General features: G+C 48.3%; 1 protein-coding gene across 1 annotated transcript; it reads right to left on the reverse strand.

Annotated features, from left to right (window-relative positions):
* Positions 1–4,110: 4,110 nt before the first annotated feature.
* Scgb1a1 (secretoglobin family 1A member 1) lies at positions 4,111–7,018 on the reverse strand. The gene is made up of 3 exons (XM_075974974.1): positions 6,961–7,018; positions 4,767–4,954; positions 4,111–4,158 (listed from the first exon to the last, which is right to left on the reverse strand). Exons 1-3 carry the CDS (start codon positions 7,016–7,018, stop codon positions 4,111–4,113), a joined length of 294 nt encoding a protein of 97 aa, XP_075831089.1.
* Between the last annotated feature and the right edge of the window lie 18,034 nt (positions 7,019–25,052).

A 25,052-nucleotide genomic window follows, 5' to 3' on the forward strand; every position in this document is an offset into this window, starting at 1 on the left:
AATTGCTACCCACAGCTGCCCTGGTATTTGCAAACAGCATGCCTGGTGTCAGCTGCAGGCTGGGCGGCATTTTAGCCCCTTCATCTTGATAAGTTTGGCAGGGCTGCTTCTGCTTTCCTCTTCCTGCCTTGTGAGTCACACACAGATTTCTTCTGCCAGGCTCACCCTGACTGTCTCATGTCAGACAGCAGCTTTTCTGATAATCGATGGGTCTTGTGAGTCTGCCATGGCAGTCCCTCTGTAGAGACCTTCCAGGCTAAAATTCCTGCGGTTGCAGATGATGGGGCTAGCATAGTTTTCAAATTTTCTTCCTCACCCAGATTCATAGTTTTCATTACAAAGCCACCAAGAAACATGGGCTCTCTCTTCCCTGAGGTCCTCGACTTATGAATGTTAAAATTAATAGAGTGCAAAAATTTCTTTTTTCCATTCCCTCCCTCCCTCCCTCCCTCCCTCCCTCCCTCCCTCCCTCCCTCTCTCTATGTCTCTCTCTCTTTCTTTCTTTCTTTCTTTCTTTCTTTCTTTCTTTCTTTCTTTCTTTCTTTCTTTCTGTAGAGTCTCACTATGTAGTTCTGGGCTGGCCTAGAACTTGCTACATAGACCAAACTGGCCTTGAATTCACAGAGGTCTGCCTACCTCTGCCTTCTGTGGTCCACTATGCCTGGCTATTTATTTGTTTTTCTAGATAAGGCTGGTCTCCCGCTATATACATACATATGTGTGTGTGTGTGTGTGTGTGTGTGTGTGTGTGTGTGTATGTGTATATAACATTTAAACTTTTGTCTTTGTAGATTGTGCTTAATACTTCTCAAATGCAGGAAGGGCATATTTGCACACCATCCTCCTGTGGTTTTTGTTTGTTTGGTTTTTTGATTTTTTTTGAGACAGGGTTTCTCTGTATTGGCCTGGCTCTCCTGGAACTCGCTCTGTAGACCAGGCTGGCCTTGAATTCACAGAGCTCCACTCACCTCTGCCTCCTGAGCGCGAGTGGAGTGCTGGGATTAAAGATGCGCGCCATCACCCAGCCCTCTTGTGTGGTTCTTTTTTGTTTGTTTGTTTTTCAAGACAGGGTTTCTCTGTGCAGCTTTGGAGCCTGTCCTGGCACTAGCTCTGAAGACCAGGCTGGCCTCAAACTCATAGAAATTTGCCTGCCTCTGTCTCCCAAGTGCTGTCTGTCTCCCAAGTTCTGGGATTAAAGGCATGCCCCACCACTGCCCAGTTCCTCTTGTGTTTTAATTTAGTATATCCATAGTGAAGTATATCCATAGTGAAGATGACTGATTTTAGAAATATATATATATATATATATATATATATATATACATTTATTAGAAGTGTGGATTTCCCCCCCCCCCTTGCCTTTTTTTTTTTCCTGAAATTATCTCATCTGGCCTGAGGCTCACTATTTACACTAGGCTGGCCTAGAACTCTCTCTGCCTCAGACTGCTGGGGTTAAAGGAAGGCATCACTATACCCAGCCTTTCTTTATTCTTGAAATGTAAGAAGCATTCTTAGTTTGAGGCTACTTAACACCATCAGCAACATCAAACCAAACCTGCCCTGGCAAGACCTCAACCTTCCAGCTATAGCTTATGGATCAAGAGATTTGCTTAGCCACGCTAGGGGAGAAGAAAACAAACAAACAAACAAACAAATAATAAAAACCAAAGGCAGTTCCTACTTTCCTCTAATTTCATATGCACTGTGCAGATAATCCACTCTTTCTGTGGTTGTAGTCAGTTCATTCTTGCATTCTGCCGTGTGTGTGTGTGTGTGTGTATGTGTGTGTGTGTGTGCGTGCGTGAGTGCGCGTGTATTTGTCAAAAGTCAATTCCACATGCACAGCTGTTTACATGGGTACTGGTGTCGGGGGTGGCACTTGGGTCCTTGCACAGCTGTTTACATGGGTGCTGGTATCAGGGGTTGGCCCTTGGGTCCTTGAGTTTGCATACTTTCTCAGATGCACCACCTTCCCTACCCTGTATTCTGTGTTCGAAGAACCTAAGGTACTGTACATTTCTCTGGGTTAATTTTACACATTCTTATGCATCTCCAAAATCCTCTTAAGGCAGAAACCCACTGCAATATACTCCCACTTCCTTTATCCCCAGTCAACTGCACTGTGTTTGTGCGAGGTAAATATTTCCCTGGCGGTGACTAGGTAGTTATAATTCAGAACTTTTTATGACCTTGGAGCGTATCCATTTGAATAATACCCACCTAGGTGGATGGAGGCGAAGGTATGCATCTTAGAATGACCCGGACGCAGAAGACTCTGGGGCCTTGAGAGCGAGGGAGTGGGGCAGGTCCCCACCAGGTCCCTACTTGTCACAAATAATCTCTTTTGGGATCGCCAATCCCCCCTGACCTGCCCTGGAATTTTTACAGCCCCGGCCCCTCCTCCGTGGCAGGCAATGAACAAGCAGGTGTGGTGGCTTGTGTACACACATAGGGTACGGTGGACTTTCTCATCGCTGTCTCTAATTTACTGCCCCTCTAGATTCCTGAGTGGGAGGTTCTACCAGCAGCAGGACGGGAGACGGGCCTGAGCTCTGGGTTGTGTGAGAAATGAAAGAGATACCGTTAATGCCTGCCAAACGTAAGCAAGCGAGGAAGGTTGTAAGGTTGCAGTTTCTGCTGTGGAATTTTAAAACCAGGCAGGTGGAGGTAGCTTAGTTCTGCTTCTGGGTCCTCTCTGTCTTCGGAGCCATCTCACAGTCTAGCTCCGTTAGGACGGCCTATAAGGTCTTCTGGGAGTGGAATTACTGCTAATTCCAAATTAATTACCGACCGGTCACTGGCAGGGTTCAACTGCGCCACACCGTTCATGTGCTTTCCCCGGGGTTTTTTTCCTCAGAATTCTGATTTAAAAAAAACCTCTCCCAAATCAAAGTTTGGAAGTCAGACGAAATGATTCCAGATCAATGCTAGAGAACGAACGTCTCATCTTCGGCTCCACCCAAAGGCCAATGCGCTGGGGCTGGGTAGGAGTTCCAGATTACACAGCGTGGACTACACTGCCCCCTCGTGGTGGTGACGCACGAAGCAGGCGTGGCCCGCGCTCGCCCACGTAGCGTAGTTTCCAGGGAGGGCTGGGCTGCTTGGCCGGCATTCCCTCCCACAGCCTCCTTGTTCAGGTGTCCCCTGCCTCAGCCCTGCCTATTTCTACAGGCCTTTTGCACACTCGTTAACTTCTTCGGATGGTGTAGCCCGGCTCCAGTGGGGTCTCGCTGATATTAGGACAAATTCTAAATGACACAACAATATCTATTTGGGCTGCTGATTTTGTTTGGCCTGTACAAAGGTCCTGAGGTGGGGCTTGGCTTTAGAAGCTAAGGGCTTGGGGGTGGGGTGCCTTAGCAGAGGGAGACAAGGGCTGGTATGGGCCTTGTGCTGAACTTGAACATTTATGGTCAGTGTGCTGTATGCTTTGAAGGATCGAGTGTGCGTGGGCACTGCTGAGACTTTACACGTGATTAAACTCCCTGTGGTAGGTGTGTGGTCACTGAATTGCTTAGCAGTAAGTCGGCTGGGAACCTGTAAAGGGGCCTTTGGGTTTGCAGGAGCCCGGGATGATGGTGTGGTCTGTAAGTATGGAGGGAGTGAATGACTCCACAGGTCTCCTCAGCTGATTGGACAAGGAAGGGCTACGGGATACCCACCAGGCTCCTGGCTGGACCAGGATAGCCTAGAGGATGGAGATGGAATCCAGTAACATCTGGGACCAGACTTGGGGACGGAGAGGTGGTATCCCAGGTCTGTGGGATAAGCTGGGTTAGAGTGCTGGACAGACGGTAGGACCTAGCTAGAGGGCTTTGCACTCCACTGATGGTAAGCAGCTGAAGCCTCGAGGAAAGAGGCCTTCTGGGCTTTCTTGTGTGGTTCCAGGGCAGGCCTCAGTTGCCCTCCCTTAGTTCTGGTTCACGTCACTCATTCCGGGACCAACCTCTGGCTCCAGCAGGTGGATGAAAAGACCAGTGCACACAGGCCCAATGAGATGCTTGCAGTTTATTGCGGGGAGGAAGGCAGGACAGGTGTGGGGAGGTCAAGGGCGTACAGGGCAACAATGGTGGCTCTTAGCAGGGGGATATCTTTGAAGTCTGCTGAGCTTTAGAATTGTAGGCCTTTATTACACCGAGGGCTTGTTAGGATTTTATCCTAGAATAAAGAAACAAAACCCCCACATAACGGTGAGTGAACCCCAGAAGTAGATGGCATATACAGATTTAACAGAGGCAAAAGCTACAGTAAGTTCTGCAAGGTTCTCAGGGTAGAGGCCTTGGATGGCTTCCCAAAAAGGCCTTAAAAGAGCAGGCAAAGTGGCTTAGCTGTAAATGCTCCTGCCATCAAACTCGACCCCCTGAGTGTGATCCACAGGACCCACATTTGTGGAAGGAGAGGACTAATTCCTTAAAGATTGTCCTATGACCTTCACAGTGCAACATACACCTACACATTCACACTGAATAAATACAGTTTTTGGGAAAAAAGTCAGTGGAGCTGAGTGTGCTGGTACAAGCTCATAGTTCGAGCTACTGGGGGGCTGAGGTAAGAACAACAGTTGACCCCAGGAGTTTGAGGACAGTGAGGCTAGCTCTGAGAGACCTTCCCCCAAACAACAGCAATAACAACAACACGCACGCACACACAGCAAAAAGAAAGCAAGGGACACCACAGGGATATCCATTAGCCTTGTAACCCCCATGTGGTATGAAACTGTAGTTGGGGAACCACTCAGAAGCAATGTGGTGACGGGTGTTGCATACCGAGAGCTTCAGGATATTCTTTCTGGTCTCCTCCGGGAGGGTATCCACCAGTTTCTTCAGCTGGATTCCTGCATCTATAAGTTCTGAGCTGGGGCTGTAAAACTCCAGGACTTCCTTATATCTGGACTCTGGGTCCATGAAGAGGCTCTCAAGGGCTTGAAGAAACCCTGGGCAGACATCTGAAGAAGCTGGAGTGCAGGCAAAAGAAAGTGCATGGATTCAGCTTCTTCTCCAAAGGCTGGCCAGTGCCCCACTGGACCAGTCAGTCTGGGCAGCAACAGATAGCAGCCTTTGGGTGATGGAGGAGAATGTAAGAGCTGGTGAGGCTCCAAGCGTGGAAACCTGGCACCGTGTGAGCACTTTCTAGGTTACAGCCAGCTTTTGGCTTTCCTGAGCTGCCTTTGGATTCCTGGCTTGGGTTGGCCATTGTTTCTGTCATCATTCTAGACAGAGCCGGTAACAGAAGCTGCCTGTCTGGCTTTTGCTGTGGCGTGGGGCCTGGGAGGAGGCCTCTGGGAGCCTTGCTTTCTACCAGAATGCTCCTGGCCCATGGCTAATGGTGGTCTGTGCCACGTGTTACCGAGGGCATGCGACACAGTCCTTGTGCCAGCCTCGCGTCGTCCCCAGACCTGGCCTGGAAGATGAAGGTACGCATGCATTCTAGTCTGACGGCACAGTCAGTTTGCAGACAAGCCTCTCACCTCACCATGTTCCCCGCAACAGCAGTGCTGTGTGGATTGTGCTGTCTGCTTCAGTGCCTACTCCTGGGAACACGATTTCCTACCCTGCTTCCCTCTGTCTTCTGACCTAGTTCAAATTTCCTGCCCCGGAATTTTCTGCATTGTGGGCAAATTTGGCCTCACTGCTCTGACTCAGGACCCTGCTCCTATTCCAAATATCCACTCCAGCTGGGTATGGCAGCTCACATTTGTCACATAACCCATGACACTGGGGAGACTAAGGCAGGATGCCTGTGGATTCAGACCAAAAAGAGGCCCCGTCTCAAAACCAAAACAATGCTCACTACAACTTAAACTCTCTCCATAGCGTCACCAGCAGGGTGTTTCATTTTCCAGTGGCTCAGTTTTTTAATCTGTAAAATGGGAGCAGTATTTCTACTTCACTGGGTTGTTACGAAAATGAAAGGGATAGTGTGCAAAATGGTTGGGGACAGTGACTAGCACATTGCACAGAGCATTAACTGGTTTCCAGCCAGAGTTTTAATATGTGAACATGTTGATATGCGAATAGCCTGCCAGTTTAGCCACCCACTTCTATAGTAATTAGCACTGTTACCTAATTAATAATCAAAAATGATGTCATTTCCCCTGAAAACAAATAAAAGTGTTAGGTTAAAACAACCGTTCCTACTTCCCCTTGATTTGGGGTCTGAATTCCCTTAGTCATAAAACCTGTATCCACGGGCATTGTGAACCTTTCCAAGTACATTAATTGGGGTTTGGTTTTTAGAGAAATAATACAGACTTATCAGAGGGCAGTCGGGAAAGCTGATGGAGGGAGAAGTTTTCCCAACCCCATTCCCGAAGCACAAAATGCCTGGAGGGAGAGAGATTGGCCCATTCTCCCTTGCTCCCTTCATCCTTCCGTCTCTTCCCTCCTCCCTCTCATTTCTCTTCCGTTCTTCACAGTGATAGCAACAACTATCCAGAGACCTCTAATCCCTTTTCCAGAGGACAGAATGTTTAGAAAACTCCACCCGGGATTGGCAGCTTCCCAAAGGGAAGATCTCTTTCTGGAATATTCCTTTCCTCCCAGAACAAGAGACTTTGCCTTGGGTTTGAGGGCAAGAGTCTCTGTACTTCCCCTTCCAGACTGACTGCCAGAGTTGGGTGGGGACACCCCCCAACCTGGAGCTCTTGGCATCTTGAGCCAGTCCTAGTCTGGGCTTCAACGGGCTCCTTATCCCTACTTCACTTTTGGGCAGACATGCTGGTCTAGATGGGCACTCCCCATCCCCCATTCATGTTTTCCTGGCCCCTGGAGTGCAGAGGTTCAGGATTTGGAAGGTGTGATTCTAGGCTTTCTAACAGCTCAATGCTTTCCCCAAGATCATAAAGGCTGTTGGCCATCAGATTCAAGCTTTCGGAGCGTCACCATGTTCAGGCCCTCCAGGCAGCCACAGAAGGACTGGCCACCTCCTTTCGCCCTTGGGGAAGGGACCCTCGGCCCTTACCCGAGCTGCTGCAGACGGTCAGCATGGCAACAGCGATTGTGAGGACGGCGACCTTCATGGCGGAGTCCAGGAGGCTCTGGCTGTCTCTGGCTGTGGGTTAGGTGTCGTAGTGTGTGTGAGTGTGTGGGGGCATCAGGTGGCTTTTTATATGATCCAGGAAGCACATAAGAGGCCGGGGGCAGGGACTGGGTACCACTTAGGATATTGCGTTATTTACTTTGTTATCTTCTCTGTGGAATAAGTAAATAATTTCTTTTCTTAAACCCAGTTTCTGTTCCCATTGAAACTGAGCTCACACAACAGACCACTTGTGGGATTTACAGGCAGTGTGGGGAACTCAAGTCAGAGGTCATGGGAATCTGGACACCTGTATATATATATATTTTTTTCTGAGACAGGTTTTCGATGTTGCTTTGGAGCCTCTCCTGGAACTAGCTCTGTAGACCAGGCTGGCCTTGAACTCACGGAGATCCACCTGCCTTTGCCTCCGGAGTGCTGGGATTAAAGGCATGCGCCACCACCACCTGGCATCTGTGTCCTCTTTTTGAAGTCAAGCGCTGGGCACACTGGGTTCCAGGAAGCAACTGTAGACTTGCCATCCTTGGTGAACCAGAGGCTGGAAGCCCTTCCTCAATTACCGGGAAGGACAGAGATCTAGGGCTCTAAAATGTCACTGGGATCCTTCTACGGCCTCCCTCCAAGGAAAGTGGCGAGACTTGACGCTGCAAAGGTCATGATTATTGGGCATCATTGGTGAGGTTAGATCTTGTACACAGCAGATGTGGACAAATGGAGACTTCTCCACAGCATACATCAGAGACCCAGGCCCCAGATGGGGCTTGGTCTGTTCCTACCCGGAGCAGTCCTTGAGTCCTGTCCTTCTGATGGCCATTTGAGGGGCACCTTTAGTCTTTATCTGACTTGGCCTCTTCCTGGCCTTTGCCCTATAGCCTCCTCCCTCTCCCTCCATTCTCTCCCAGGCCCTCCCACACTCTTCACCTTCCTGTTTTCCTTCCTTGGCTATTCTTTCTTGATGTTGACAGTTCTTAAGTGTTTGCAGTTCCCAGGCTTTCACCTTAGCCTGCTTGCTTCCCAAGGCAATGCTCAGTGTTTACTCTTTTATTTCACTACATCTCAGCATATAACCTAGCCTGGTTGAAATCCAGACCTTTCCAGTCTCTTTGCTTCCCAGCTTGCACTCCCTGGCCATTCTCCATTTCCACAAATCCTTTCAGATTTCAGATTGTCTCAAATGTTCATCCATCCACTTAGACAATAGATGCCCACTACCTACAGTGTTGTAGTAGGCCTGGGAATTGGGGAAAGACCCGGAGAGGCATTTAAAGACCCCCTCATGAACTTCCTGCATAGTGGCTGTGAGGAGTGTGGTCAGCCCAGAGCCTTCAGCTTCTAAGTTAACTATGGCATCTGCCCCTGCTACAGAGCACACTGCCTTGCTTAAGGTCCCACCCTCCCCAGGGCTGTTTGCGTCTAATGACACAACAGGAAGGGGATTTAAAGTTGTGGGCATTTTGGTTTGCCTCTTTCCCAATGGCCCTGGGCCATTAGGATGCACTTTTCCATTGTTCCTGAGCTGTCCTGTCCATTAGTTCAGTTCTAACTATTGGCTTGGCTTACTTCTGAGTCTCTGGTCTGACCCTAGCACAAAAGAGCATTTCTGTCTCTGTCTTTGAGTCCTAGAGTGAGATTGTCTCTATATATTTTCCCATCTCCAAATCCCAAGCCAGCTATTAAACAGGGAAGCCTTCCTGGACCTGTGGCATGGCTACTCAGTACATTCTGACTATGCACAGAATGGTGTAGATGCCATCAAGGTGTCTTTAAAACGAATGTCCTGAGCTGGGGAGATGGCTCAGTGGGTACACTGTCTACTGTGCATGCATAGGAGCTAAGCTGGCTGTCAAGCATCCGTACAAAAAGCTGGGTGTGTCTGGAATCCCAGCTCTGGGGAGATGGAGACAAGGGGAGCCTGAAAGCTTGCTGACAAGTCCTTCAAGCCAAATGGGCCAGATTCGGAGTCAGTGAGAGGCTCAGTCTGGAAAAGGAGATGGGGAGTGACAGAGGAGGACACCTGATGCTGCCTCTGGCCTCCACCACACACAAACATTCATATTCATAACACACACAAACATTCATATTCATAACACACACACATTCATATTCATAACACACACACACACACACACACACACAAACATTCATATTCATAACACACACACACACAAACATTCATATTCATAACACACACACACACAAACATTCATATTCATAACACACACACACACAAACATTCATATTCATAACACACACACACACACACACACACACACACACACACACACACACACGTGAAAGACCGTAGTTTGCACCCTCTGTGGACATCTGCATGCAGGCTTAAGTTATAGGGTCTTCAAGATGGTCTGGATGCTGTGTTAGTTCCTGTTGCTTTTCTCTATCTGTCCCCTGCTCCAGCTCCCTTCTTCCAAGTTCATTTATGGGGTCTTCTTCCCCCCATTTCACGCTTCCTTTCTGACTGGGTCTCTGGCTCAGATCATGAAAGGGCAGTGTTGTTCCTGGGCCATGGCTTTGTTCAGACTCGGGGGACACAGGTTTGAGGTTGACGTTGAGGTTATGGTCCCCAGAGTGCTACCATCAAAAGTACCAGATAGGTTCTTTTATCCTGGCCCTGGGGAGAGCCCTGCTTGGTGGGAGTGGGCCTTTTTCTTGCCCTGGGATCTGTGAAACTCCTTCTCTGAACCTCTGCAGGGGTGTGTCATTCAAGGTTCTGAGAGTTAAGCTTCTTAAATTCCAGAACCATCCCTAAGACACTCCCACCCCTTGATTTCCAGGCTAAGTCCTAAGCCTGCTTAGCACGGGGCGGGGTGTAGGGGGGCTGCCATCTCTGGCTGCACCGGGGGCAGGTATACCATGCGAAGACAACCTCCTTGGGAAAGAGAAGCCACTTGGTTACTAACACTGTGAAGGCAGTATTGGATTGGTATATATCCTACTGGTCCCTCTACCTTCCTTAGTTCCTGCATTGGCTGTGACTGGCTTTGGAGAGCCCTGGTCATTAGATTGATGGAGAACTTTGAGATCTGAGCTAGGAGCCGTCCGCAGTGATATGCTTTGGGCCTGAGTTCGGAAAAGGTCAGGAGGAGCTTCATCCACAGCCTGAGGGGACTGATGGGCCTGGATACTTCATATGGGTATTTGGATTCTTAAGTTCCTAAGTCACCTGGCCCCTCCCCCATACCATGCAGGGTGTATGTGGATAACATGTGAGTATGTATGTGGGTGCCAGGTTGTCGGGCCATGTTCAGTGTCCCCTAGTGAGCCCTTTCCTTTTTCTCACTTATGAATTTTGTGGCAATGGCAGGAGGGAGGGGTGAAGTCAACAGTGCCCTCCACCAGGTACTGCCAGGAGATATTGCCTAAGACCAGATGTTTATCCCCTGGCTTCAACGCTTAGTCGATCCCCAAAAGCAGAAGCTGGAGAACAAGTCCCAGCACGGCCCAGAAAGCAGGTTGGAGTTCTTGGGTGGGCCATTCTGAGCCCAGTCAGCCACGGAAGGACTGGTCAGACCACAGGTCAGCTCATGAGGTCAACTGGGGGGCAAGTTGTAGAGTCTCTGGCTCCTCTCCCAGTGGCTAGCTCTGTGACTGCTCAGGAAATAGCTGTCCAACAGCAGATTTTCCCTCATGAGTTTGATTCATTTTCTTCTGCCCCAAAGCTGATCCCTGCACTGATCTAGAACCCTCCTAGGAAGGGCTTGGCTCCCTTTGAGGATTTGGTTGTCTTCTGCCCCAAAGTTGATCCCTGCATCGATCTAGAACCCTCCTAGGAAGGGCTTGTCTCCCTTTGAGGATTTAGTTGTCTTCTGCCCCAAAGCTGGTCCCTGCATCAATCTAGAACCCTCCTAGGAAGGGCTTGGCTCCCTTTGAGGAATTGGTTGTCTTCTGCCCCAAAGCTGGTCCCTGCATCCATCTGGAACCCTCCTAGGAAGGGCTTGGCTCCCTTTGAGGATTTGGTTGTCTTCTGCCCCAAAGCTGGTCCCTGCATTGATCTAGAACCCTCCTAGGAGGGGCTTGGCTCCTTTTAAGGATTTGGATGTTTTGTTCAGCAGTGATGATGTCGAGATCCTTTGAGCTTTTAGGGGACCTAAAATAATGGTCATGTTTCCTCCATCTCACTGACTCTAAAACTCTGAAGGAGATCTCTAAATTATAATCGTGAATATTTATCTAGATGACAGAATTCAAGTAGCTAACCATAGCTCAGTTCACCTATGATACAGTTGCATGGAGATGCGGTGCAATTTAAAGTTTAAAGTCTACCTGCAATGAGGTGGAACCCAGTGCAATTTCCTTCAAAAAGTTTGTGCCCCCTTGGACTTCTTGTGAGAACCGTGCATTTCTTCTTCGCTTGTTTAATTTTTCTGACGTTTACTTGTCTTTATTGTGTGTAAATGTGCCACAGGGCCCACGTGCAGAGGTCAGAGGACAGCTTTGTGGGGCTGGGCCCTCTCCTTCCACCTTTACATGGTTCCAGGGATTGAACTCAGGTCATCACGCTTGTATGGCAAGTAGCTTATTCTGCTGAGTCTCTTGATTGCCTCACTGTTTATCTGTTTTTTAAGACAAGGTCTCACGCAGCCCAGATTGACCTGGAACTTTCTGTATAACCGAGGCTTGCCTTGAACTTCTGATCTTACTTTTTCCATTTAATGCTATGTCTCCTGAAATTGTGTGTGTGTGTGTGTGTGTGTGTGTGTGTATGCGCACACACGCGCATGTAGGTGTGCTAGCCAGTGTGGGCGTGTTTAGAGGTCAGAGATTCACAACTGCTGCCTTCCACTGTCTCTCTTCACCTTGGTTTTTGATATAGGGTCTCTATAGAGTCCTGGTTGGTCTGGAACTCAGTAAGTAGATCAGGTTGTCCTTGAACTCAGAGATCCACCCATTGAGTGATCAGGTTAAAGGTGTGTGGTACCATACCAGGCTACACTTTATATTTTGAGACAGGGTCTCTCACTGAACCTGGAGCTCATCATTTAGTCTGGACTGGCTGGATCATGAGTCCCATGGGTCCCCTTGATTCCTCCTGCCCAATGCTTGCGTTCTCCATGTGTGCCACTATGCCTGGCTTTAGCACTGCAGACCTGAACTCAGTTCTTGACAATTGATTGCACAGCAAGTATCTTACCCATTAAAATCTTGCTACTTTGAAACACATGTGATCTTCTTTTATGCTGTAGAATGTCAGATTGTATGACTCTGCTATGATTTAATTTGTCAGTACCTTGTTGATGGGTACTAATTTCTAGTTTTCCTGCCCTAACGAGCCACACTGTTTTTATTTTCTGCTCTGTGGACTCTTTCTGTATGGGACATGCCTGGGTTTAGACAGGCCCCTGTTGGAGCTGGCTCTCTCCAGCCTGGAAGCCCATCTCTTCCAACAGCAAAATAGATATTGGAAGTGGTGGTTGAGGCTGGGAAGCTGGGAAGGAAAGAAAAGATGTTGTCATGCTGAGGCGTCCACTGTTCTGACCATCAGAAGGTCTTGGCCATTGTTGTAGCTTGTCATTCATCCTGCAAACGTCTGTTCAGCACACATGTGTCCTTCAAGGCTGCAGAGTGGCATCTTGTAATCAGACAACACCCTCAGGCTGCCGAGTGTACTCAGGCATGAAATGTCTTGGCTGTCTCTGTTCCTGGAGCCAAGGGCTTTGGGGAGGGTGGAGGCAGGCTTTGATTTATTTCATATATGAATGCTTTCTTGGCTCCCAGCTAGGCAGGAACTGTCTCCACGAGGTGTGACTGAACTGAAGTTTGGGGATGGAAAGGTAGGGCAGAGGGTGAGAGCTGGGGATGCACCTTTCTAAACCAAGGGTGTCCCAGCAGAACCAGCAGGTTCTTCATTTGGGACTAAGTTCCCTTTGAGGGGTGTGGAGGACGAAACTTCTGGGACTCTCTGTTCTGCAGGGAGGGAACTGCTTCCCTTCCCTTCTACAGGCTTACCCTGAGGATTTGGAGGTTGACAGAAGCACAACTCAACTCACTTGTTGGCCTTTCCCAGGATGTTTGCTTGCTCTGTTGCTGACCTTTGCAGGTTCTTTCTTCTGTAGTGAGTCATTTGGGCTCTGCCTTCTGTGCCTGTCTGCCCGCTACCACCTTCCTTGCTCTGAGCTTGTATCCACTCATAGATTTGAATAGCCGCTGCTAAGGTTTCTCTGTTTCCAGTGTGGACTGTGGGTTACAAAAGTTCTGCTCTCAGCTGGTCATCACAGGGAAGACAAGCTGATGTGGTGGCGGATGTGGACCAGCACCAGGTTCTATTGCTGATTGACTGAGCGGCCCAGCAAGGCTCTAGCTGCCATCTATACAAAGGGGGTGGGTGCAGATCATAGGTTCTTTTAAACTCCAAAGTCAAAGGACCAGTTGATGTCTCGCACAGAGGAATCAGTGAGGCTCCAAAGCTGCGTCCCTAGCCAACAGACTGATGCTCTAGACATCCAGACACCTTGCCAAGCAATTTTAGTCCATCACCATGTACTAGGTGATTCAGGGCCCTCAAGAGAGGTGCTCCCCAAATACAACAGCATTTCCCTTCTTCTATCCAATCTAATCTATCATCTATTACTTATATTTTGGTATTTTTCTAACTAATAGTTATGTTCTTATGTTTATGTATTTTATATATAACACATATATGGCATATGTGCATTGTGTATTATACAATATATAACATATAATTGAAAACATAGTTTATTATATTGCTAAAAAAGATAAAACATAATTAAAATGTAATGTGTGTGAATGTGTGCATGTGTGAATGTGTGCGTGTGTGCACACATGCGCATGACATGGCATTTGTATGGAGGTCAGAGGACAGCTTGTGGGATCATCATGTGGGTCCTGGGGATTGACCTCAGGTCGTCAGGCCTGGAGGAAAGTGCCTTTACCTTCTGAGCCATTTCACCAGCCCCAAGATATGATTTCATTCTCACGCTTTCCTTGTGCTAAGTGGGGGGGGGGTATAAATTTGATCCTGGTCATCTTGGGGAGCATTCCCTGGGGTGGTGCCTAACTTCTTAACTTTCTGTTGCATCTGGGACTTGATGTCACCTGTCACCAGAACACACTTGACGTTGGTCACCAGCCAAGCAGACTGGTCCTGAATGTGTCCTTGTCACCTTCTGCGGTCCTCACATCACTTTCTTTTTCTATCATGTCTAGCCTTGCCTGGGTGCTCAGCAGTCTGGCTGCTCCTAATCTGTACTGGGGCCTGGAACTAAGTGTCCGTAAAATCATGCCAATGAAAACAAACAAAAGTCAGAACACACACGAATATGTATAAAAACACAAGTGTTTATTCAATGGTTTGCATATTTATCTAATTGTTCTTTGGTTTCTTTGGTTATAGTCTGATATATTAAATGTTACATAAATAGCTAGTAAATAAACAAATTTTCTCAAAATCAAACATACTGCAAAAGGCAAATTTTTGGCAATTACTAAGTTGCACTGTTTTTAATTTAATTTAATTTTTACTTTGAGATAGGATCTCATGTAGCTCGGGCTGTCCTTGAACTCATTAGGTAGCCACGAATGACCTTGATCTTCCCCCAGAACTCCTAATTGATGTGTTGTTGAGGGGTTACACTCATGGTTTTGTGCACATTAGGCAAGTACTCTACTAACTGAGCCATATCCCAGACCCCTGATTTACTCTATATAAAGAAATAACAATAAAAAGAGTGTATCTTAGTTCTGAAGATATAAGAATTCAGTAAATGCCTTCCCTGGTGACCTACAAGGTTAACTTACCAGATGAAATATTGCACTTTGTCTCCTTAAAAATAAATATCCCAGTGGGTCTAGTAGGATGGAATTAAAATACCTCTTTCAAAAGATTTTAGAAAATGATTTAGCTGGAGAGTGGTGGCGCACGCCTTTAATCCCAGCACTTGGGAGGCAGAGGCAGGCGGATCTCTGTGAGTTCGAGACCAGCCTGGTCTACAGAGTGAGTTCCATAGCTACTAAGAAACCCTGCCTTGAAAAAGCAAAATCAAAACCAAAAAAAAAAGAAAAAACCCAATTTGAATTAAATTTCTTATTTTTAGTTTCATATAAATGTACTGTAGTTATATCATCTCCCCTGAATCTCTTCTTAAGCTCCTTCTGTGTCCCATTCCACCCCCTCACAGCTTCCTTCTCTTTATTATTTTTACATATACATATATAAACAAGTAGATAAATACAACCTGTTGAGTTCTCTTAATGCTGCATGTTTGTATACATTTTAAAGTCTGACCATGTGGTATTGGACAGCCAATCAGGGCCTCATCTCTGGAAAGATTACATCTTTCTCAGTAGTTATTGGTTGCCTATAGCTCTTCACCTAAGGGTGGGGTCCTGTGAGATTTCCCCATTCACGCTGGCTTGCCGACTGGTGTTGTCATTGTTCAGGTCTTGTTTAGGCAGCCATATCGATGAGATTTCATTTCACGGATGTCTTTCTCTGTCCTATATAGAAGACATCAAAGGTAAGTTGCTCTGTTTAGCATCAAATTCATGATTCTTCTGCCTCAGTTTCCTCTGGGATGTGATTACAGATCTGAACTGCTGTTCTCAGCTGAGAACAACCTCTCTTTTCTCAGTATTTGTAATGACAATGCTTTGGTCATCTTGTCAGAATCTCACTGAATGTGTGGCCAAGCAGCACCCAATGAGAAATGGACTCGAGAAGCTGTCTGGAGCAAGCTTCCAGGACTTCAAACTTTTGTGCCCTTATTGATACAAATGTGTTGGGCAATAAAACGGATTCACAGATAGGCTAATAAGTTCAATTTAATCTTTCTTCAACATAAGATAATGTACCCCATGAACATATACATTTAAAACTTGTCAATTAAGCAGGTAGATAAATAACAAAAATGAACATTTTAGGGATCATTTATATGACTGAAAAGTCTTAGAAATAATTTCCATGTAAAAGATGCTTATTTAAAAATAAATAATAAACTCTGGCTAGGGAGACAGCTCAGTGGTTAAGAGCCCTTGACTGCTCTTCCAGAGGTCCCGAGTTCAATTCCCAGCAAACATGTGGTGGCCCACAATTATGTGTCATGGGATCAGGTTCCTTCTTCTGGTGTGCATGAAGACAGAGCACTCATACATATAATACATTAATAAACAAATCTTTTTTAAAAAATTAAAAAATAATAAACTCAACAAAAACAAAGCTCTGCTTTCTATGGAGTAATATTTCAGCAGAGGCATTTTACCCCTGACCATGTTGAGACTTGCTGATGCCTGGTGATCACAAAAATCAGCTTGAGGGGCTGGCAAGATGGCTCATCAGGTAAGCGTGCTTGCTGTCAAGTATGAAGACCTGAGTTCAATCCCTGGCATCCAGAAGGTGGAATGAGAGAATAGAACCCTACAGATTGTCCTCTGAGCTCCATATGTATGCTATGGCATGTGTAAGTATGCACAGGTACACGTGACAAATGTTCTCCCCTAAGTAAATAAACTACAACAAAGAATTAAGAATTCTTTTTTTTAAATTTATTTATTTATTTATTAAAGATTTCTGCCTCCTCCCCGCCACCGCCTCCCATTTCCCTCCCCCTTCCCCGATCAAGTCTCCCTCCCTCATCATCCCGAAGAACAATCAGGGTTCCCTGACCTGTGGGAAGTCCAAGGACCACCCACCTCCATCCAGGTCTAGTAAGGTGAGCATCCAAACTGCCTAGGCTCTCCCAAAGCTAGTACGTGCAGTAGGATCAAAAACCCATTGCCATTGCTCTTGAGTTCTCAGTAGTCCTCAAATGTACATGTATATATTTTTATTTTCTTAACTTTAAAATTAATTAAAAATTTTTTTGAGATAGGAGCTAATATGCAAAGGTAGCCTTGACTGGCCTGGAACTCATAGTGATGCACCTGCCTCTGCCTCCCCGAGTGAGTCACCACGGGCAGCAATCCATATTTGTATTTTGATCATATTTGTAAGACATTGTCCTTTGTCCTTTTATTTTCTCCACTTCCACTTCCAGTGAACCCCTTCTCTGTATTGTTTTTAGCTCCTTTTCCTGCCCGCACTTGAACAGACAGAAGGCAATGGGTCACGGTAACTCTTGCTTTGCCACGCCCAGCCCTCCGGCTGGGAATGTGCTGAGGCTCCGAGGCCGCCTCTTATGCACAGCTGGCACCTGGCAGTTTTTCCGTGCACCAGAGGCCTGGCGTCTGAATTGTAAAATCCAGGAAAAGTCTTCCCCTTTCATCGCCTTGTTCTTTCACAGTACTGCCCTGGGGGCTGCTAGGCTGTCTCTGGCAGAGCTAAGAGAAGAAAGGAAAATAATTAAAAAAAACAAACTATGGGTTAATATTTCTAGAATGCTCCTCTGCCAAAGACTAGCTCACATGATTCCTCTTCTTCTTCCTCTTTCTCCTCCTTTTTGAGACAGGGTCTCTGTATGCGGTCTTAGCTGGCTTGGAGCTCACTATGAAAACCAGGCTGACTGGGCTGGAGCTTACAGAGAGTCCCCCGCTTCTGCCTCCCAAGTGCTTGGATTGATAAAGATTAGGAAGACCTTAACTGCTGCCTTTCACTTACCCCGAGTCTGAACTCCTGGGAAAACCTTTGATCCGGCAGATCCAGGAAGGCTATGGGGAACATTTACTCTACCTTGTGGTTTCTGGAGAACAGATTTATCAGAGATTCCTTCCACAGTTAGGGAAGAAACAGGCTTTGAAATGGGGGCCTGGCTACTCAGCCCAGCAGTCTCCCTGGGGGACCCAGCTGCAGAGCACAGCTCTGAGTGTACCCAGCGTCATACGAGCGAGCAAACGTAGCTCAATGCACTTATGCACTGAACTTAATGGAACCTTGTAAAAAGTCAGGAAAACAGCCAGAACTGACTGTAATTTACTTTCCTCTGAAGTTCCTGGTGGGTCTTTCTCTGGGTGGACCCAGAGTGCCAGGAAATATGAAGACATGCATTCCTCAGTTCCTGAGACTGGAAACAGAGCTGCCGCAGTCAGGGAAGAGACAATTGTCAGCAGCCTGGGACTGTCGCTCAGGCCAGAGCAGATCTGAGAGCTGGCCTGAAAGCATATGGGGATGGCTTCCTTGGTGCTTGTCTTAGGGTTTCTATTCCTGTGAAAAGAATCATGACCACAGCAGCTTTTATAAAGGAAATTATGTAACTGAGGTGGCAGCTTATAGTTTAGAGGTTTAGTCCATTATCATCATGGTGGGACATGGAGGTGTGCAGGCAGACAAGGTGCTGGAGAAGTAGCTGAGAGTCCTACATCTTGCAGGCAACAGGAAGTTGTCTAAGATACTGGGCAGTATCTTGAGTATACATGAGACCTCAAAGCCTGCTTACATAGTGACACACTTCCTCCAACAAGGCCACACCTATTCCAACAAGGCCACACCTCCTAATAGTGTCTCTCCCTTTGGGGGCCATTTTCTTTCAAACCACTGTAGTGCTCTAGTTCAGTCCAGTTAGTGTTGCTTTGAATCCTGGTTTCCCCACAATAGCTGGAATAATTTTTTGGGGGGTGGGGGGAAGCAAGGTCTTATGTAGCCTTAAACTTATTATGTGGTTAGTGGAGGATGATCCTTCTGCCTCTATTTCCCAAGTGCGGGCACTACAGGTATACACCACTACACCTAGTGTATGGGGTACTAGGGTTTGATCCACGGCTTCCTGTATGTTAGGTATGGTGGTTTGAATGAGAACTGCTCCCCATAAGCATTTGATTTGGCCCCCAAGATGTTTAGGTGGTGTAACCCTTCTGGAGGGCTTTGAGAGTGTAACGTCCAGTTTACTCTCGGCTGTGTGTTTGCATATGAAGATGGGGCTCTCAGCTTCCTGCTCCTGTCTCTGCCTGCCACTTGCTGCTGTGCTTCCCACCAGGATAGAGTCTGGCAGAAGACGAACTCTTCCGTTAGTTGTTTCCAGTCACAGTGTCTGGCCACAGCAGCAGAGAAGTTATTAATTAATACAGCAGGCAGTCTCTCTACCAGCTGAACTTCATTCCCAGCCCTGGCACGGCTCTTTATGAATACATACACCAGGCCATGTCGCATCTCTGTACTGATCCATGCAAGATAGTTATTGACAATAACACTAAGTCAGTTAAGAGTTTTCAGTCCTTTTTATTGATGGCCAGACCAAGAGCAGGCCTGTGCCTCTGAAAAGTCTCTTGGTGCCCAACTCCAGAGATAGAGAGTTTTTTAATGGCAAAACCCACAACGATACATCAAAGTGAGATGAGGGTCAGAGTAACCTTGCAATGTTCATTCCTGGCAGAACATGGTAGTTATTTGAGACACAACCTACCAATTATTTTGCTAATACATCTGGACTACAAGTCAAGGCCATAAAAATCTTAAATGTGTTGCCAAGGCAGACATGACTGTGTGGGGAGGGGGTAGAGGCCTGGGAACTGTCCAAGCAGACACAAAATGGCGTCAGAACAGGGTGGCATTACCTTAGTCATTTCAAATCCTCCTGGGCTTCCTACAGCACCGAGGATTCAACTCAAGCCCTCACAGGACCCTACCTCCATGTGCTTCCCTGACCTCACCTGGTCCATCCCTTCCTGGCCTCAGTGCCCTGCCGCTGGAAGGTGTATGTGCCTGTCTAGGCCTTTCTCTTGCTTTCCCTCAGCCCAGGCGTTCTCAGGACTATTTCTACCTCTTGGCCATCAATGCCACTTATCCACCTGCACACCCCCGTAGACGATCTTTCCTGATCACCCAGAGTCACTTGCCCTGTCACGAAGGGTGTGGCTTCGTCGCGGTGTGAAGTGGCCTTCTTTATATATTTACTCAATACTGCCTGCTTCCCAGTTCACTGCTCCGAGGGCCTAGACAGCAGAAGCTTGTTAAGTATTGGACGAAGGAACAGGCCTCTGAGCTTTTCCCTCAGCTGCATTTCCAGGTATCTGTGAACATCAGTGCGGGGACATGCTCAGCACCAGGGGCAGTGCCCGGCATGTGTGACATCTTCATGTTTGCAATCTGACGGTTGTACCCAGTGCCACTCCCAAGGCCTGGCCTCAGGGAATTCTCCATCTCGGTTGTCTTGCCTCTCTACCCCTCTGCTTTCTGTCACCACCTGCTGGAATCCTCACTGCCTTCAAGACCCAGCCCAAAGGCAACTCCTACACGGCTTCCTCCCCCTCTCTCTGAGTGTCATTAGTCATAGCAGCAACAGCCATAACTAACATCTACCTTCTGCCAGGCACTGAGCTAAATGGGCATTAGAAAGTCACCCTGACCCTCAGAGTCATCGAGTAGGGAAGCTGGGATTTCAACACAGGAGCCTGGACCCAACCGGGGTCTGTGCCTCATTGTTGATTTGACCGTTGACAGCCTTGTTCCCTCCCCCTGCAGCCCCAGGTCCCCTTGTCACCTGGCCTGGGGTTAGTAGAGATTCTGTCTGTCTGCTGTCCTCATCCTGATGCCCTGTGTTCTGCTCACAGTCGGTGCACAGTGGCTATTGCTGGCCCGAGCCAAGCAGACTACTGGCCCCGTCCCTACTCCAAGCAGCTCTTTGTGCTCTCCTCTCTAGATGTGGTAATGGAAGCAGCCAGACTTTTGCTTTTGTTTTATGTTTTATTTAATTAATAAATTTGTTTTAAAATTCCATCTAAGGGGCTGGAGAGATGGCTCAATGGTTAAGAGCATTGCCTGCTCTTCCAAAGGTTCTGAGTTCAATTCCCAGCAACCACATGGTGGCTCACAACCATCTGTAATGAGGTCTGGTGCCCTCTTCTGGCCTGCAGACATACACACAGAGAATATAGTATACTAAATAAATAAATAAATATTAAAAAAAAAATTCCATCTAAGTGAGAGAGAGAGAGAGAGAGAGAGAGAGAGAGAGAGAGAGAGAGAACACATGCACAAGGTGAGAGGATAACTTGTGGGATTCTGTTCTCTCCTTCCATCAGAGAGATCCTGGGAGTAGAACTTGGTTGTTCAGCTGGATGGCAGGCACCCTCCCCCAGTGAGCCCGTCTTAATCAGGGTTACTATTGCTGTGGTGAAACACCATGACCAAAGCAATACGTGGAGGAAAGGGTCTCTTTGGCTTAACTTCCACAGCACTGGTCATCACTGAAAGAAATCAGGACAGGACCTGAAACAGGGCAGGATCTTGGAGGCAGGAGCTGATACAGAGGCCATGGAAGGGTACTGATTACTGGCTTGTTCCTTATAGCTTCCTCAGTCTGCTTTCTTACAGAACCCAGGACTACCACCCTGGGGATGGCACCACCCACAATGGGCCGCCCTCCCCCCCAGTTAATCACTAATAAGGAAAATGCACTACAAGTTTGCCTGCTGCACCCCAATCTCATGGAGATATTTTCTTATAGAGGCGCCTTTCTCTCTGACGACTCTCTCCTGTGTCAAGTAGACATAGAACCAGCCAGCACAGCGATTTTGCGCTCTCCTCTTTTTGAGACAGTGTCTCACTCTATAGCTGGCCGGAGCTCACTATGTAGCCCAGGCTAGCTTTGAGGTTGTGGAAATCCTCCTGCCTCAGCATTCTGACAGTTGGGATACAGGTGTGAGCCACCACACCCAGCTGAGAAGTCACTCTTTATTTCTGCATCTTTCTTTGCCAACAGAATTTGGATTTACAGAGTTCGAAAGGAGAAGAACTCATTCTGGAAGGTAATGTTAGAACTCTGGCAAACAGAAAGCAGTTACCGTAAAATGTCACCGTCACTTTCAGCGCGACCACTCACAGTCAGAGCTGCTGAAGGAGGCCCTCTACAGTTCACTCCTGATGGGAAGTTCCTCCCTCTCTTCTTCCTTTCCTTCAAAGGTCTGGAGCTTTGTGTGAAAAGTCTTGTGGCTTAGAGCAGGGCACCTCTGAGACTCTGTCCCTCCACAGTCTGTCCAGCACTGGTGCAGCTGGCCCCCTGAAGCCATCCTCTGCAGCTGGCCCCCTGTAGTCAGCTCTCTGCAACCAGCCCCCTGCAGCCAGCCCCCTGCAGCTAGCCCACTGCAGCCAGCTCCCTGCAGCTAGCCCACTGCAGCCAGCCCCCTGCAGCCAGCCCACTGCAGCCAGCTCCCTGCAGCTAGCCCACTGCAGCTGGCCCCCTGCAGCTAGCCCACTGCAGCCAGCTCCCTGCAGCTAGTCCACTGCAGCCAGCTCCCTGCAGCCAGCCCTCTGCAGCTGGCCCCCTGCAGCCAGCCCCCTGCAGCTAGCCCACTGTAGTTAGCTCCCTGCAGCTAGTCCTCTGCAGCTGGCCCCCTGCAGCCAGCTCCCTGCAGCTAGCCCACTGTAGTTAGCTCTCTGCAATCAGCTCCCTGCAGCTAGCCCCCTGCAGCCAGCCCCCTGCAGCTAGCCCACTGCAGCCAGCCCCCTGCAGCTAGCCCACTGCAGCCAGCCCCCTGCAGCTAGCCCACAGTAGCCAGCTCTCTGCAGCCAGCCTCCTGCAGTCAGCCTCCTGCAACCGGTCCCCTGCAGCCATCCTCAGCAGTCAGCCCTCTTGCAGCCAGCCCTCTGCATTACCAGGTTTGTACATGTGGTATCAATTATCCAAGGAGCAAAACCATTCAAAAAGTGAAACTGTGTCTGTACTGAACAGGTAGACACTTAAAAAAATTAAATTGTTATTATTCTCTGTGCCTTTGCCATGATGTGGAGCTCAGAGGACAACTTTTGGGAATCAGTTTTCTCCTTCTACTGCTGGGTCTGGTGGAGCTGGGACAGGCTGGGGATACTCCACCCACTTCCCTGTGTGTGCCACAGCATTCATGTGGAAGTTACAGGACAATTTTGTGGATCCTAGTCTCTCTTTCCACTTTTTTTTGGTGGGTTTTAGGCATTTAACGCAGATCACTAGGCTTGCACAGAAAATGCCATTATCGTCTTTAGCCATCTTGCTGAGTGCACCCTCCCTACCCTCTACATGGCTTCAAGTATTAACATGCACCGTGAGGCGGAAGAAGCATCGTGGGCAGAAGGGAGAGGGTGTACAGTTTGTGGGCAGGACACACAAGAGAAACCAGCGTGGCACCTGGGGCCGTTGGGGTGGTTCCGGGCGTGAAGACAAAGCCAGGCGCTCGTGCTGATCGGCCTGCTGGGTCTTTTCGAAAGTTGCACTGTGCTCTGTGCTCTCTCTCACCAGCTGGAGGGAGGCCTGGGCTTTGGGTGGAGTTGGGTTGCATTGTTCCTGCTTTGTGGCAGCAGCTGTGGTTTGTTAAATGAATGAAAGCAGTGCCTCTCCCGGGGCTCGGGAACCCGCCCCGGTAGACACAGGCCTTGGCTCGGCCTCTGCCTCTCCTTGCTTGGCCTCAGGGTCGCTCTTCACTCATAACTTCATGGTCAGCCACATCAGTTATGGAAATAGAGCCCTCCACGGGGGTCTTGTAAAGTGGGGTCCATGACATAGAACCCTCACAGTCATGGTCTGCGCCTGCTACCCCTTCTTACCACCCAACCCCACCCCATCCTCATGAGTCTTGTCTGCTCTGTCTTCCTCCTCTGCTGGTAATGCTATCTTAGAGCCTGCATAGTGACTAGATGCTAATCCTGTCCTTAGAGACCAGGATGGGAAGGGTCCTAGCCCTCTGAGTTGGACACACAGAGTTGGCAAGGATGATGTGGTCTCGGCTCTCACAACAGCTCCGTTCTGGTTTAGCTAGATTGTCAGAGGTAAAGCTCCTGAAGTGGAGATTGCACCTGCAGGCTGGCCTGACTGCTGGAGTCCCACAGACCCTGGCTCATACTCTTGTGTCCCTGCTTGCTAGTTTGGAAAGCCACATAGTTGGGTGTGGTGGTGTACATCTGTCTTTCCAGCCCTTGGGAGGCGGCAGAAGGCAGGAGACCAATGTGAATAGATCAGGCTAGCCTGGTCAACGTAACAGTGAGTTCCATGCCAACTGGGGCTACATAGTGAGACCCTGTCTCAGAAAAGAAACAAAGAAAGAATTCTCTGAAAAACAGGCATAGCATCCGCCTTCCAGGGTGGTAAGGTTAGAGAGAGCTAATGAAAATGTGGCCAGCCTTGGACACTCCTTGTTCTGACCCCCAGACTGAAGCAGCCTTGTGGTCTGGCCCCAGCTCTGCTGTGGTCTTTTTTTTTTTTTTTTTGGGCCCAGGAGGCTCGAACTCTCTGCCAGCAGCTGAGCTCATGGGCAAAGTGGCTGCAGGGGCCACCCATCAGCCAGTTGTCCTCCCTTTCCTGCTGCAGAGACAAGGGGCAGGACATCTGCTTTTCATTGTGTGACTGTCTCTAATTATTTTGGCATCTGAGCTTCTTTTTCGGAGTAGGACACACTTAACTGGTTGTGACCGAGCTTATTGCTGAGGGGGAATAAAATCAAACTGGGTTTGAAATCAGGCAGAGCTGGTGTGGAAGTCTTCACGCTGTGCAGTTCCACAGCGTGTCAGATGTCAGGTCTCGAATCCTAACTCCAACCATGCTCTCCCTGGTCGGGCTCATTTAGAACCAGAGAGTGACTGTTACGGCCCCGTCTACTCCACATTGAAGAAGCAGAAGTGGAAATGTTTTGTAAACTGTAGAACGTGAAACTGGCATTCTCCTTTGTGTGGGCGTCATGCAGGGAACAACGGAGTCTCTGCCAGTTTAGGGGATGGGCCAAAATAGTCAGCGTTAGCTCCTGAGACCACAGAGCGGCCTTAGCCCTTCGCTTGGTTGGTTATTTATATATGTGATAAGACTCTGACTCTCTTGCGTGGCTGGCCTGGAACTTGGGCTTTCCCTGCCTCAGCTTTCTGGGTCCTGGGATTACAGGCCTGCACCACCGACCCAGCCAGAGGCCCACTGTAAAGATGCAGGCTGATGACCCTCATGAGCCTCAGGGGCTCAGAAAACAAAGGGTTGTCTGGTTGGTGTGGTTTGGGATGACAATACTACTGAACAATGGCTAACACACGCACTGTGTCAGGCACTTGTCAAGGGTTTTCCATGCACTATGTAATTAGCCCCACCACTCTTCTGGGAGAGGTTACTACGGATCATTCTTCTGCCTTCCAGAATGGGGCTCTGGGGAGAGAGAGTCCA

Source organism: Microtus pennsylvanicus, chromosome 5 (genome assembly GCF_037038515.1).
Source record: "Microtus pennsylvanicus isolate mMicPen1 chromosome 5, mMicPen1.hap1, whole genome shotgun sequence".
Lineage (NCBI taxonomy): Eukaryota > Metazoa > Chordata > Mammalia > Rodentia > Cricetidae > Microtus > Microtus pennsylvanicus.

Excerpts from the sequence above, each read along its gene's own strand:
- Scgb1a1 (XM_075974974.1), bottom strand. The coding sequence starts at position 7,018 with ATGAAGGTCGCCGTCCTCACAATCGCTGTTGCCATGCTGACCGTCTGC. Across the intron at positions 4,955-6,960 it reads GACCGTCTGCAGCAGCTCGG|CTTCTTCAGATGTCTGCCCA; the intron begins GTAAGGGCCGAG and ends CCTGCACTCCAG. Across the intron at positions 4,159-4,766 it reads AGAATATCCTGAAGCTCTCG|GATAAAATCCTAACAAGCCC; the intron begins GTATGCAACACC and ends TCTTTATTCTAG.